Source organism: Leptopilina boulardi, unplaced genomic scaffold, assembly GCF_019393585.1.
Source record: "Leptopilina boulardi isolate dan_hultmark-lab unplaced genomic scaffold, ZJU_Lbou_2.1 LbouV2_202, whole genome shotgun sequence".
In the NCBI taxonomy this organism is placed as follows: Eukaryota; Metazoa; Arthropoda; class Insecta; order Hymenoptera; family Figitidae; genus Leptopilina; species Leptopilina boulardi.
In genome coordinates this window covers 3,041,039-3,054,867 of record NW_026137755.1, presented here as the reverse complement: position 1 = coordinate 3,054,867, position 13,829 = coordinate 3,041,039, and the positions used below count along the sequence as shown (strand labels likewise).

The 13,829-nt window shown below is 26.1% G+C and overlaps 3 protein-coding genes across 8 annotated transcripts in view; 2 read left to right on the top strand and 1 right to left on the bottom strand.

The window, feature by feature from the left end:
- The window catches only part of LOC127278306 (putative fatty acyl-CoA reductase CG5065), a 28,563-nt gene extending 16,013 nt beyond the window's left edge, over nucleotides 1-12,550 (top strand). Inside the window, exons 1-9 of one of the 4 annotated variants that reach the window (XM_051299958.1) lie at nucleotides 5,943-6,142; nucleotides 8,783-8,988; nucleotides 9,097-9,294; nucleotides 9,724-9,920; nucleotides 10,855-10,964; nucleotides 11,055-11,253; nucleotides 11,384-11,623; nucleotides 11,856-12,113; nucleotides 12,308-12,550. In XM_051299958.1, the coding sequence (XP_051155915.1) occupies nucleotides 6,136-6,142; nucleotides 8,783-8,988; nucleotides 9,097-9,294; nucleotides 9,724-9,920; nucleotides 10,855-10,964; nucleotides 11,055-11,253; nucleotides 11,384-11,623; nucleotides 11,856-12,113; nucleotides 12,308-12,470 (1,578 nt within the window). In that variant the 5' untranslated portion in view covers nucleotides 5,943-6,135 and the 3' untranslated portion in view covers nucleotides 12,471-12,550. Of the gene's footprint in view, nucleotides 1-5,942; nucleotides 6,143-7,044; nucleotides 7,180-7,718; nucleotides 7,762-8,782; nucleotides 8,989-9,096; nucleotides 9,295-9,723; nucleotides 9,921-10,854; nucleotides 10,965-11,054; nucleotides 11,254-11,383; nucleotides 11,624-11,855; nucleotides 12,114-12,307 lie in introns of those variants that run through there. The other 3 variants (XM_051299960.1, XM_051299956.1, XM_051299957.1) reach the window with 3 other exon arrangements.
- On the bottom strand, nucleotides 7-4,966 carry LOC127278312 (uncharacterized). 2 transcript variants are annotated; one of them, XM_051299970.1, is made up of 5 exons: nucleotides 4,587-4,965; nucleotides 3,848-3,919; nucleotides 3,340-3,561; nucleotides 3,155-3,261; nucleotides 7-347 (listed from the first exon to the last, which is right to left on the bottom strand). In XM_051299970.1, exons 1-4 carry the CDS (start codon nucleotides 4,668-4,670, stop codon nucleotides 3,166-3,168), a joined length of 474 nt encoding a protein of 157 aa, XP_051155927.1. In that variant the 5' UTR covers nucleotides 4,671-4,965; the 3' UTR covers nucleotides 7-347; nucleotides 3,155-3,165. The 2 variants fall into 2 exon arrangements, with proteins under 2 accessions (XP_051155927.1, XP_051155928.1); XM_051299971.1 differs by lacking the exon at nucleotides 7-347 and adding an exon at nucleotides 933-1,099 and having other exon boundaries at nucleotides 4,587-4,966.
- On the top strand, nucleotides 666-2,718 carry LOC127278308 (transcription initiation factor TFIID subunit 11). Of its 2 annotated transcripts, none has more exons than XM_051299966.1 (6): nucleotides 666-820; nucleotides 1,331-1,504; nucleotides 1,587-1,858; nucleotides 1,967-2,054; nucleotides 2,173-2,269; nucleotides 2,447-2,718. In XM_051299966.1, exons 2-6 carry the CDS (start codon nucleotides 1,331-1,333, stop codon nucleotides 2,578-2,580), a joined length of 765 nt encoding a protein of 254 aa, XP_051155923.1. In that variant the 5' UTR covers nucleotides 666-820; the 3' UTR covers nucleotides 2,581-2,718. The 2 variants fall into 2 exon arrangements, with proteins under 2 accessions (XP_051155923.1, XP_051155922.1); XM_051299965.1 differs by having other exon boundaries at nucleotides 727-873.
- Nucleotides 12,551-13,829: the final 1,279 nt, after the last annotated feature.

The following is a 13,829-nucleotide window of genomic DNA, read 5'->3' as shown; positions in this document are numbered from 1 at the left end:
CTAATATAAAAAAAATCACTTACACTTTGAACACTTAACTCACTCGCGAATCAAAAATATATTTATTTAATTGGTAAAATATGTACTATACTTTTTGACAAATAATGTGATTACAGAATTACAATTTATAATTGTCTTAACTGGCGTTTAAATGTATGTTTTGATAACTTGAAGTTGAGAAACCATTCCCCTCACTTGCAGTGAGATAAATTTGCCCAATATTTATCCAAACAAAAGAATATTGACAAATATTTCAGCGTCCTCGTCGTGATACCGTTATCAACCAATATTGTGCCTGGTTAAGGATGTAAATAGTACAACATCCAGTTTAATGAGATTCGACAAGCCTGCAACAAGAATACTTTTAAGGTCAGTTTAAAATACAGAAAATCCATAAGTTAACCAGGGTTGGGAAGTTACGTGTCGGGGTTTTTTGATGATGATTGGGATCTGAAATACTGCGATACGCCATCTGGTGAGAGCCTTGTTGTGGTGGCCATGTTTTCATTCCGTGTTTCTCTAACATATACAAAAGAAAGAGATAAAAAACCAAGATGGTTGTCACAAGAAGGCTCAGGGGTGGGTCAGTTTCGCGTGATTTCTGATCCCAATTACACCTCCTTGTATTGCAGAAGAATGTAGTTTTTGATAACCAAGGTGTGAAAATACCCTAAAAGACCTCTGCTCGATCGAAGCACTCAAGTGGACATTTTTAGAAGCTCTTTTTACTTCAATAAGCGTTTCATTTATTTTGGAACTGTGTGGTTAATAACCTTAAATTATACTGTTGTGACAGTTTTGTGAAATATACAATCAAGTGGTATATATTTCTCACTTTTTGTTTACATTAAATTTTAATTAACCATAAGAAATGTAATTATTAGTAATGTAATATATTATAATAGTTAATAGTGTTAACAATAATAATAAAAGTTGATAATATATTATTATTTAAAATTCGAAACAAATTTCTCATTAAAATTTCTTGTGTTTTCAAAGTTTTATTAATATTTCAATAAAATTTTTTTTTTAATTTCTATATTGTTTTTTACTATACATTTATGATGAGGAATTTTTTGTAGGTTATGTTTATGTTGCACTGAAATAAAATAAAAATATAACTTTCAACAATAGTATAAATATTAAAATAGTTCTAACAAACAATAATTAAGAATCGTGAATTTCAAAAACTGTTTAACAAAAAAGAGTAAGTGTCATTTTCGCATAACAATTGATAGTGAAATACAGTTTTCAGAGTTAAGCCATTTTCGAAATTCACGATTCAATTGTTTTTGTAATAATAATATTGATTATGTAAACGAATCAACAGATGGATAAAATATTTGGTAAAGACGAGGATTCCGGAAATGAAAATGATTTCATTGAAGTTGGACCAAAGGAAGATGAAAAGCAGACATCAATGGAAACTTCGGGAGAGAAAGAAATCATGGACGAAAGTAGCACAGATAAAGACATTGCTTCAAAATCAAAGGAAAATGATGTGGTAAGAAAAAATAGAAAACACTTTAATAATCGAGAATTTAATTATTATATTTTTCTTTAATTATATTTACTTCTTTTAATAGATGGATATTGAATATACGACGAGTTCTCAATCACAGTCTGATAATGAAGAGACATCTTTGCCTTTTAAATCGGAAGTAATAGAAGATCATATCGAAATTATAAAACACGAAATTGAAATTCCTCCAGAACAAAATCGCGAGCCAATCACAGAGGATTTATTTGGCAACAGTATCCTTATGTCCAATGTGACTCCAAATAATGTTAAAGAGCGAAGAGAAAGTAAGGAAAAAAGTAAAAAAGAATTGGAGGAAGAGGAAAGAGAGAAAATGCAGTAAGTTTTTGGTTTTTTTGGGAAATTTTTCATCTTCGAATGCGTAATGAAATTCAATTTGTCCTTAACAACACAATTATAAAATAATTAACTAGTCAATTATTTTAGAGTTTTAGTGTCTAATTTCACAGAAGATCAATTAGACAGATATGAAATGTATCGAAGAGCAGCTTTCCCTAAATCAGCCATCAAACGCGTAAGACTAATAAAATTTATAATTTTTATTTAAATTTAACATTTTTTCCTGACAATAATAAAAAAGTAAAGGGCAGAATCAAATATAGTTACATAACATTATTGTCTTCTTGTTATAGATTATGCAAACAATTACAGGATGTTCCGTATCTCAAAACGTTGTAATTGCAATGTCGGGCATAGCAAAAGTATTTGTTGGGGAAATTGTTGAGGAAGGTTAGTAAGCAGAAATCATTAATATTTCCAGCTATAAAATAATTTAAATAAATTTAATATAATTTCATATATTTGAAAAAAGAATTTTGGTCAGTTCGAAAAATATTTTCTGTTATTAAATAATAGTAAAATCTTTGGTTAAAAAATAATTAAAATCTTTTATGTTTCAATGAAAAGCTTTAGACGTGATGGAAGCCCATGATGAATCAGGACCAGTGCAACCAAAGCACTTGAGAGAAGCAGTTAGAAGAGTAAGACTTCAAGGTCAAATACCAAATGGAAGAGCTCACAAAGCTTTCTTTAGATTATAGCATTTTATTCAAATATTGAATTTTCATCTTTATTTCGCGTTATCATTATTAATAGCAATTTAATTTGTATGAGAAATGTAAATAGTTTGTTTTTTTAAAAATAATTTTGAAAATAAAAACTGCATCTTTTAATTTCAATTTCTGTGTGTGAAATTCAAGATCACAAATTTGATTATACAATATTTCATTTTATATTTCACAACCCAGATTGAGAAACTTGTATTTTGGAGTATTTTGATCACGAAATGAAGGACAGGAATTTTCCGTTTTCTTATTTATTACCTTTCGTCGAGATAATTTGCAATGATTTCGGCATAGTAATGGAATGTTTTTTGTATATCTATGTACACATATACATTTCCGTAAAACCGGTTTTATCAAACTGGTACATATATAATTATTCTCATTTATATAGAAATGACTCAAAATTTTTTCTCAATTTTTGCTCTAAATCGTAAAAAATAATATTGACCGAGAAAAATTGAGTAACAATTTCTTTACGAAAATATAAATTTTTTTTTCAAGTGTAATTTAAAAATTTAAACTAACATTCTTGTAAATAAAAATCTCAAACCTCTTTTCTCATCATTGGCTTTCAAAAAACTCGTCCGTTTGGAAAATTCTTGAAGGATGAAACTCAGTTGGAATTCGTTGAGGCGCTACCGGTTCTCCAGACTTTTTCTGTAAAAAAAAATATATTAATGATTAAAAATAATATTAGAAATTATATTTCATATACAGCTTTATATTTTAACTTACGAAAAACGTCAAAGGATTTAAAATCGTAAATCTTTTTTCGGCAGATCCGAGATAAATTTCAGCATTCTCAAAATCTTTTTCTAAATCCGTTAAATCATAATTTATACGGAGTACAATGCGTTCAAGAAGATCGACTTTCTTGCAAAGTTCTATTATTTTCGGACACATCATCCGAAAAGTAGGAATATACTGATTAGTGCATTTCTCATTTTCCGATTGAATCTGACAACATAAATTGTAATTGGAAAAACAGAAAAATATCAATTTTTTTGTTATAATAATGAGTCTAATGAAAATTTTAAGTTAAAATCAGGAAAAAAAGCTTTAAATAATTCAAATTAATTAAAGTTTTTTCAAGTTAAAAGATATAAACAAATAAAGTTGAAACATAAATTAATATTTACAATTTGAAATTAGTCCTGATATTAAATCATACTCTAGTAATTTTTAGATTTAGAATCTACTTTTGTTTCTTAATTTTGTACACACTGATTTAATAGATTCTAACCATTCTAATAATAGATTCAAATTCTTCTAAACGCATCTGCATATCCTCTACTGCGTCATGAATATTTTTTGTCTGTAAAAAAAAATGTTTAGCTCAACAAAATTTACATAAAAAAATGTAAATGGACATTACATTTTGTTAAATTGAAAAAATCATTGAATCAATATTATGGATGCTTTAGTACAATAATAAATCATTCATTAAATATTAATTATTGTAGAAATTTCAGTTTTTTTTAGAAAAAAATGTCACCTTTTTATTACGTCTTTTGAGAAAATGATTGATTAATGCTTCTTTTTTTGTTAACAAATGAGATTATAAATCTTCATTTTATTCTTTTAGACAAAATATTGATTTAAAAAACTGAAAAATATTTTTTTGCTTTTTTCATAAAAATATTTCAAGTATGGCGGCAAAATTTTAACAAAATTGATATAACTTTAAAAGTATAGATTACAGTGTTTTATTTAAAACATATTGAATGCATGTGCACCAATAAAATGTAGTAAACATTTTTTCTCAAACTTTTATAAAATACAACATTATTAAGATTTTATTGATCATTAAAAATGAAAAGGATTACACTAGTCATTACGTTTATACGACTAGTTGTAACTTTAGTTGCACAAAGTTGGTATGTATGTGTCTTTAGGCATATCGGTGTGACAATCACAGAAGATAACATTTCTATACGCGATAAATTATCAATAATAAACTATACATCATTGTCATTACTTACCTTTTTTGATAAATCCATTTTCAAATAAGGAGCATAATCTTTCGCAATGTCCTCGATTAAATTTAATTCCGTTGTCGCTGACATTTTGTGTTTTTTTAAAAATAAATTGTTGCTTATAAGATTCACACAGCACGAAGAAAACTGATTCACGATGAAACTTTTTCACAGTGAAATGAAAGCCTATTAAGACTTGTTGAGTTTTATTGCACAGATTTATTAATATTTGCTTAACTCGAACATTAAACAGCAAATAATGTAGAATTTAAGGACTGAGATTTAATTTTGTCCATATCTATGAAATTCCGTATTTTTTCATTATAGGTAATTTCATATAATAAGTAAATTTAGAAAACTAGACTCTTTCGATGCTACATTATCAACTGATGATTATTGAGAGATTCAAGTATGCGAATATGATGGTAAAAATAATTGTTTAAAAACATATTTTATTGATTTTACCATTCAAAAAAAAATGTTAAAATGCAAAATTTTTATATAAGAGAATATTAAAACATTATTTGTTAGAATAATATATTTAATTCAAAAAAATATTCTATTTTTGGTTAAGTAAAAATATATTTAAAAACTTTGTTTGATTTTAACTTAAAATAAATATTTAAAATCAATTAAAATTTATGTTAAAATTGAAAATATTATTTAAATAATAAATAATCTTTCTATTTAAATATATATAAAACTTAACATTTCACTTTTTTCCGTAACTCTTTTTGTTCTGCAACTCTGTTCCTGCTTTAACTATAACAAATATAATGATTTAGTAACAATATGAAATTTATTAACAAATCTTTTTAATTAACTTTCGTTATTTGCTGCAATAATAGCGCAAATTTATAATCACATAATAAATTAGAAACTAAAAAATTTTTCACACATGACATAGTACACAATAATTTATGCCGAAAATATATGAATACTAAATAAAAAGAAATATGTAATTTAAAAATCAATAATTAATGAAATAAATTTTCTTGATTCAATATAATTATAACAATTAAATTATAACTCAAGCCAAATATTTGGAGTCCTCTCGGATATAACGAGCTGTTTTTGTGAATGCATTTACGATGCGTTAAATTAAGTATATTGCTCGATTATGCAAGGTTAATTTTTTAATAAAAAGAAAGAAAAAGTGAAGAGGAACCTCGATTTTGTTTGAAAAGAATTTTGTTACTTATTCTCATATAAATGAGATAATTATTATCGTAACGCTTAAGAAAAATTTTGTTTTACGCTCTAAAGTATAAGGTAGTTAATTAAATTGATTGAGAGTCGATCATTCATGTTCTCGGAAGAGAAGGTAAAATCAAAATCGAAAAATGGATTAAAAAACAAAACAGATTGAAAGTAAAAGGAGGGAGAATTACTGCTATTCGTTTACTAAGTGTACGGACTACTTTAGAGCTCAGTAACTCAGTGCTCACAGTTCAGTTCACAATTCTGGTGTGTGCAACGTTTTTACTAAAAACCTGGATCCTTGACTTGGACAATCATTAAAATCAGGATATTAATTTAACCCGTGTTTTTGCAAATGACAGGCATGTAATTTATTCTTCTAGTCTCGCGCTTTATTATGGTTTTACTTCCCAAACAGGAAATCAAAACATTCCGGAATGGACTTCGAAATAAATACATGTCGTAAAACAATAATAAAAAATACCAACAACAAAATCATCATATTTTTTATATTAAAGAAATACTTGCAATTATTTTTTACAAGAATTTTCTAGAATTGAGAAAATTTTCTTTCATTTTATTTTTTAAATTTATTATAAATACCTAGTAGTATTAAATTTTTAAGAGTTTAATAAACACACAAGAGGTATATAATAAAAAATTTCAAGTAATTTAAAATTTTTTAATTTAAACAATTAATGGGAATTTTTTTATACTGAGAAAAATGTTTGAAATATTTATTGCAGTTAATATTTGTTTATTCTTTTTGTTGGTCTAACAAAGTTTGTTCTTGTCTCAAGCAAATTTTGGTTAGTCCAATAAAAATTTTCTTTTGTCTGGATAATATGAGGAAACGCATAATTTCTTTTTAACTAATTCAAATTTGGTAGAGATAACAAATTTGATTGGCCAACAAATATTGCAAACCAAATTTTGTTGCATAAATCTGGTTTGTTGTCTATTTTTCACAATGTAAAATGTAACAACAAAATTATAAATTTTTAAATTTAATTATTAATTATTTTTAAATTAAATTTCACATCAATATTTTTTGCAACATAGAACTTAAAAAAATCTCATTTAAATTAAAAGTTTTCATTGATTTATTATACATATTAAAAAAAATAAAAATCAATTTTAATACTGTATATCGTAAAATTTCATTATAGGTATACATTATATTTAGATATAGTTTTATACCATCAGATATAAATATATAAAACTAACGTAATATGTATGTGTATTTGTGAGGCAACAAAAATTTAATGACCGGAGTGAGAGATTTCTAAGAGAAATATGTTGAAGTTGATGTTATAAAAAGTTCACAAAGTGCGGTAATTGATTGAAAGTCTGTAAGGAACTATACTGTTTTTTGTTCCTTTGCTATTTACGGTGTTGTGTAAGTTTGATTTACTCGTGTTGAACCTCTATCAAATGCTTTTCGCACATCTAATCCGTTTAGTTTTATAAGTTAAACTTGTCATTTCACATTCGCGCGCAAATATTAAGAGTTTTTTATTAACATAAATCTAGCTTATGAAATTAAATCATTTCAGACTACCTTCAATCTTAAAACGCTTCCGTGGTAATTTTATAAAAAATGTTCACCCATTAATACTTGTCAATGTTTACAACCGTTTCCTTAGGAACAGTACATAAAAAACAAAACTAATTATTTCATTTATTTCAACTATATTTTTTTTATGTCAATGCCTAATTATATATTTTTTTTAATGTTTTTAAATATTTGGTTTTTAGAAAAAACACTGGTCTTCTAAAGAGGTTAAATAAATTTGTATATAAAACGAAGTTAAAATATATTAAAAAAATATTTCTGCGATGATTTAAAAAAAAAATCTATTACATACTAAATAATAATTTTACTCTAATCGCGTAACTGTTTTACTGTTCTTTATGAATATAAACGTGATTCATGATTTTCAAATATCTTCAATGGGTTTCACTATATACCTTCATAAAAGTAAGTTGTTTGACCATGACCGTTCTCAACTTTCACACAGATGCAATAAATGTCTCACGCACAATATACAGATGCATATAACCCAGAGATTATAGCTCTGAAGGAAAGTGGAGAATTATCATGTCTTATTACTATTACTATTAGTATTATTAGTTATTAGTCGTGTTTAATATCTTTATAAATAGAAAAATAATAATATAATAAAACTATTTCGGTTACAACTTTTTTATAGCTCAAACTCTTTTATAACTTCTATTATGATTACTAAAAACGGAAAAAAGATAAAAAAAAATCTGTTACCTATTCTTTAAAAAAATAAATTCAACTAAAAATTTGATTCAAATTATTTAAAATTCACGAATAGATATGAGACTTTAAATGAAAATTCATCAACTTTGAATCGGCAATTAATTAATGTCAGAAAAAAATAATATAGAAAACGTTTTAATTTATTTATTAAAATATGAAAAAGTTAAGACTCTTCAGAATTATTGACAAACAGGATTAAGTAATTATGGAAATAAGGAAAAAACGTGTTCAATACAAAATTGCAATACATAAGAAAACATCTAATTATTTTTAATCGAAACACGCAAATTAAAGCGATTCCTTTGTAATATTAAAAAATAGTGCAACAAGTGCAAACTTCCATTTGCTGTAATCAGCCTTTCACCGATTTCTACTTTAGATGGAATGAAGTTATATATATATATAGTTTGACCATTCTTATACAACAGCTTGTCCCACGAGAAATACACATATAGTGAGTAACTGAACTAACTTACCTCCTCTGTGCATCAGAAGCGGTCACTTCGAAATAAACTCGTTTTTAAATATACACACCAATGGAAATTTCCACAGATTAAAAACATATACATAGACACAAAAAACGATAAATATAAATCAATACAAGGCAATTTGAATTTTTGTCACTCCCTAAAAAATCATTTCTTTTGTCAAACACTTTTTGGTAAATTCTATTTTTATCATTGATTTTGAAAAAAGATATCGTATGTTGCAGATAAAAAGATGGATGAATTGAGTGATATACAACAATTTTATAAGGGAAAAACAATTTTTATTACCGGTGGTACGGGACTCATGGGAAAAGTCCTGGTAGAAAAGTTACTTTATAGCTGTAGTGATGTTAATAAAATCTATTTATTGATGAGACCAAAAAGGGGCAGAAACGTTGATATGCGAATAAATGAGATGTTTAAGTTACCTGTAAGTCTTGACAAACATTATTATTTTCATTATGTTGTGCCACATAATTATGAGAACTGGAAAAAATTGTTCAGAAATATTAAAAAAAGGAATATTACATTTTACTAGATGTTTAATAGAATTCGAAAGCAGAAACCAAATGTCATAAAGAATGTAATACCATTACAAGGAGATGTCACACAGGAAAATCTGGGTCTGAATGATGATCAACTAGCAATTATTCAGGAAGAGGTTCAGATTATATTTCACTTTGCGGCTACTCTCAGATTGGAGGCAAAGCTAAAAGATTCTATTGAAATGAATACGGTAAACTATTTTTTCAACAACAATTCATATGAATCTATTATTATATAGGTACTAAGGCAAAAACAATTGGAAATTTTTAAATTGAAAAATTTTTTCAACATAACTTTCAAATTTATTATTAAAACATCAAAATCAAATTTAATTAACTTGTAATTGGTTATTCCGAGCTTTGAATGTGTCAACTAACAGCTGGTGCTTTCAACTCTTTGTAGAAATTTTATCACTAAAATAGCACTAGAGAGGAGGAAAGTGTTATTTTACGTTTTTAATGAAAATTCTATAAAAACATTTAGGAAATCTGAAGAAAATTTTTAAAGAAATACTATACTGATTTAGGCTTTGTGGTTAAAGAAATAACCACATTTAGTTGAGGATATACTTTGATTCTCGGTATAGAATTGCTGAACGAGATTCCGTTTGGTTTTCAAGGTGGGTACCAAAAGGATATTGAAATTAAGCAAAGGAATCAAGAATCTCGTGGCTTTTGTTCATTTGAGCACGGCTTTTTGTCACGTGGATCAAGAAGAACTTGGAGAACGAGTCTACGATTCTCCTGATGATCCACAAGACGTGATGCGCCTCATTCAATGGCTAGATGAAAGTGCAATTGATCTCATCACACCCAAGTATGAATACGCCATTAAATATTACTTTCCCAATAGATAGATGTATGTATATATATATATTAACTAACTCACTTTATATATTCCGGCTAGATTAATATTTTATTTTCATTGCCATGTTATAAATTGACGAGCGAAAAGTTTTTGCAACAGAATCAAATGAAGAAACATTATACTTTTGAGAATCTCAAAACTGTAGAAGGGAACTAAAGACATTTTCGTAATCGGCACTAAAATCAAATGCAAATATCTTGCCTTTCATGCCAAGAAAAAATTTTCGAAATTATCATTTTTGTTAAGACTCTTTTTACAGTTTTGTGGTTTAGAGTGCTTATGTTTAAGACCTTGCAATAACATAAATATTAAAACTTAATTTTTTATTCTTATTTAAATAGGATTTTTCTTTTTAAAAAATAATAATAAATTTTTTGTCTACAAATTTTTCATTGAAAAGTTTTTAATCAAAAAACAATGCAAAAATTTGTTTTTATAAAAATGATAATAATATGCATTTAAAGATATCTTTTTCTTATAAAATCGTTGATCATAAACGTTGTGAATTTTCCGATTTCACCAACTTGGACTAAAAGTGTGATATCGTAATGAGAAACTATTTTTTTACTGAGTTCAAAAAAAAATCGGTACTTTTTTTACGAAAAGTTACACAAGTTAGCTAAAATAAAAGAACAGCGATAACCTAATATGTATTAAAGTGGAACGTTATATTTTTCACTGTAGTCTTGCTATGACACGCTTTTCCTACTTGACTTCTATAACACCACAATATACTATTGCGATACGAAATTTCTATAATATTATATGAGTGTAAAAAAATTCTTAACTTGATCAGAAAGTTTTAGTATTTCACATACTACAATAAGTACTGAACTAATTGAAAATAATCAACAATTATATAAGTTTTATAAAAACTTTCAAGGTTATTGGAGCCCCATCCGAATACATACACGTATTCGAAGCGTTTGGCAGAAAAACTTGTTGCCGATGAACATCCAAATTTGCCGATAGCAATTGCCAGACCGTCAATTGGTACATAAGATAATTAAATATTTCCTCTTAATTTACATATTCTGTATATAACACTATAAATTATTATAAAAAAAAAAAAATTTTCTCTAGTAACTCCGGCCTGGTCAGAGCCTATGCCAGGATGGGTTGACAATTTAAATGGACCTGTTGGATTACTCGTTGGTGGCGGGAAAGGAGTTATTCGATCAATGCACTGTAATGCCAATTATCACGCGGAAGTAATTCCCGTCGACTTGGCTATTAACGCTTTAATTGGAATTTCTTTTAAAATCGCAACTGCCGTAGAAAAGTAAGTTTTTTATAAGAAAAAACTGAAATAAATTTTATCACAAATGCGCGATAGGGAAAGAGGGTAAAGCAATTTTTAAATGGAAAAAGAAAAAATAATATGACTAATTAGGTACTAACAATATTTACAGAACAAAACACATACCTGTTTATAATATAACGCAAAGTGGAGTAATGCCAATTACTTGGGGTGAGATTTTGGAAAAAGGAAAAAAAGTCGTGCGCGAATATCCATTTGAGGGTGCAATTTGGTATCCAGATGGAGACATTCGTAAAAGTAAATTTATCCATAATCTTTTCGTATTCTTCTTTCATCTTATCCCAGCATACTTCATTGACTTCCTGATGTTGCTATTTAGACAAAAACGATTGTAAGTACTTGAATCAAATAGTAATCATCAAAATTATTTTTAAATATATATATATTATATATATGATTGATAATAAATATTTCAAGCCGAATTAATTAATCTAACTAAATAAACATCTTTAACTGTTAAAGGTTTCAAAATATTTATCAAATTAAAAAAAACAGTTCGAAAAAAATGAATAAATTATATATTTTTATTTTGTACATGTATAAAAATATAAAGGACTTTACAGCATGGTGAGGGTACAAAAACGAATTTCGGATGGACTTGAAGTTTTGCAATACTTTACTACCAGAGAATGGGTTTTCCATAATACAAATCTTCTCATACTATGGGGCGATATGAGTCCAAAGGACAAGGAGATATTTCCTATAGATTTTCTGACAATAGATGAAATGGAATATATAAAACACGTTGTCCTTGGTGCACGACAATATTGCATGAAAGAAAATTTGTCATCATTACCGAGAGCTCGAATGCATCAAAAGATGTAAGTATTATCATACATAATACATACAACGCATTTTTTTAAAATCAAAGAAAAATTTTCTCGTATGAGTATTAAAAGTGTGAAAAAAAACAAGAAATTTTTCTTCATTAATAATAATAATAATAATAATAATAATAATGTTTTTATAATTTGAATATAAAGAGTTTTATAAAATGAATTTACCAAATTTTCAGACTTTATGCAATTCATTTGTTTGCCGTCTACTCATTCTATTTAGGTATCCTCTACTACATGTACAAATATTTTGGAGTAGTGAGAATTTGTCTGGATTTTGTGACAGAGAAAATGAAACTCGTCCCAATTATTGGACATCTCGTTAATAAAATTCATTTGTAAGAAAATGCAATTATTTTTTATATACGAATATTAAATATTGTAATATATTAATATTAAAAATTGTAATTTTTCCATTCATATTTTACGGGGAGGGTTTTTTCTACAAGTTTTATATTATTTTTTTCCCCGATTTACATTATTTCAATTATACCTAATTTTACAAGCTGACAATTTTTTAATTTAGTTAAGTAGTTTTATTGATTATCGCAAAATGAATTCATGTCAGATACTCCTAAAAATAGATGGCCTATAACAGCTTTAATCTTTTTTACTTTATTATATAAACATACACTCTCTTAGGTGTTTGTATTTTTAGGAGTATTTGCATTTTCTACTCAGAAAAAAATATTTCCCTTATATATAAAAATCATTTATTTAGAATTAAATATAAATATATTAAATTTAATTAAAATGAATGACTAAAAAATAAATGCACTTCATTAGCAAAATGAAATGTTATGAAAATAATTTTTTTTCTGAGTACGAACAAAAAATAGTTATAATCAAACATGTTTTATGATTCTAAAGGAATAATAGTGAATTCCTTTTTTAAATATGGCTTGTTAACATAAGAAATTTTACATGTCAGAAGTTAATTAAGGAAAAATAAAAAGTAATTGATTTTAAAAGGCATTTTTTCTAAATGAAAGTTTCAGGTATTTATTGCATGTGTTACATCACTGATAATGAGGTAATAATTATTATAATATATATGAACAATTAAATTCAACAAAAAATTAATTAATATTTAGAGTTTAAAGTCTGCAAGAGCAAGATAAATAATATTCTTCAGTCAAAAAAAAAAAAATTTGCTTTTTAGAAAATACATAAAGCGGTTTTAGATTTTCATAATTTCACAATTTTAATAGATTTTCATTTAAATCGAAAAATGAATATAAAAAATAATAATAATAAAAAACTTTATTAAAATAAAGTAAAAATTTTGTTTGATTGATATTATTTACGTCAGTTTTTAAAAACGATGCTTTTATTTTTTATTCATACAAACATAGTTTTTATTTATTTTTTAACTGCAGTCTTTTATTTATTTATATTTACATTTACTTTCCGTTCAATAAAATATGTTTTTTTGTTAAATATTAAAACGGTCCGTAACACGTTTCGCACGCGCGCAACATGGTATTGTTTGCTAGTATGTAAACAATAATTTCCTTAAGATTGATTAGAAAAATTAATGAAAAATAAACAAATTTTAATCGCAATATGAGAGAAAAATAAGTTAGTTTTCATAAAATCATTAAGATAAAAATCAAATAGAATTTATTTCAACATTATGCACATAAAAATAAAGAATCAGAAAATTTGGGGTATCCCCATCTTAATTTAACACAATCGATT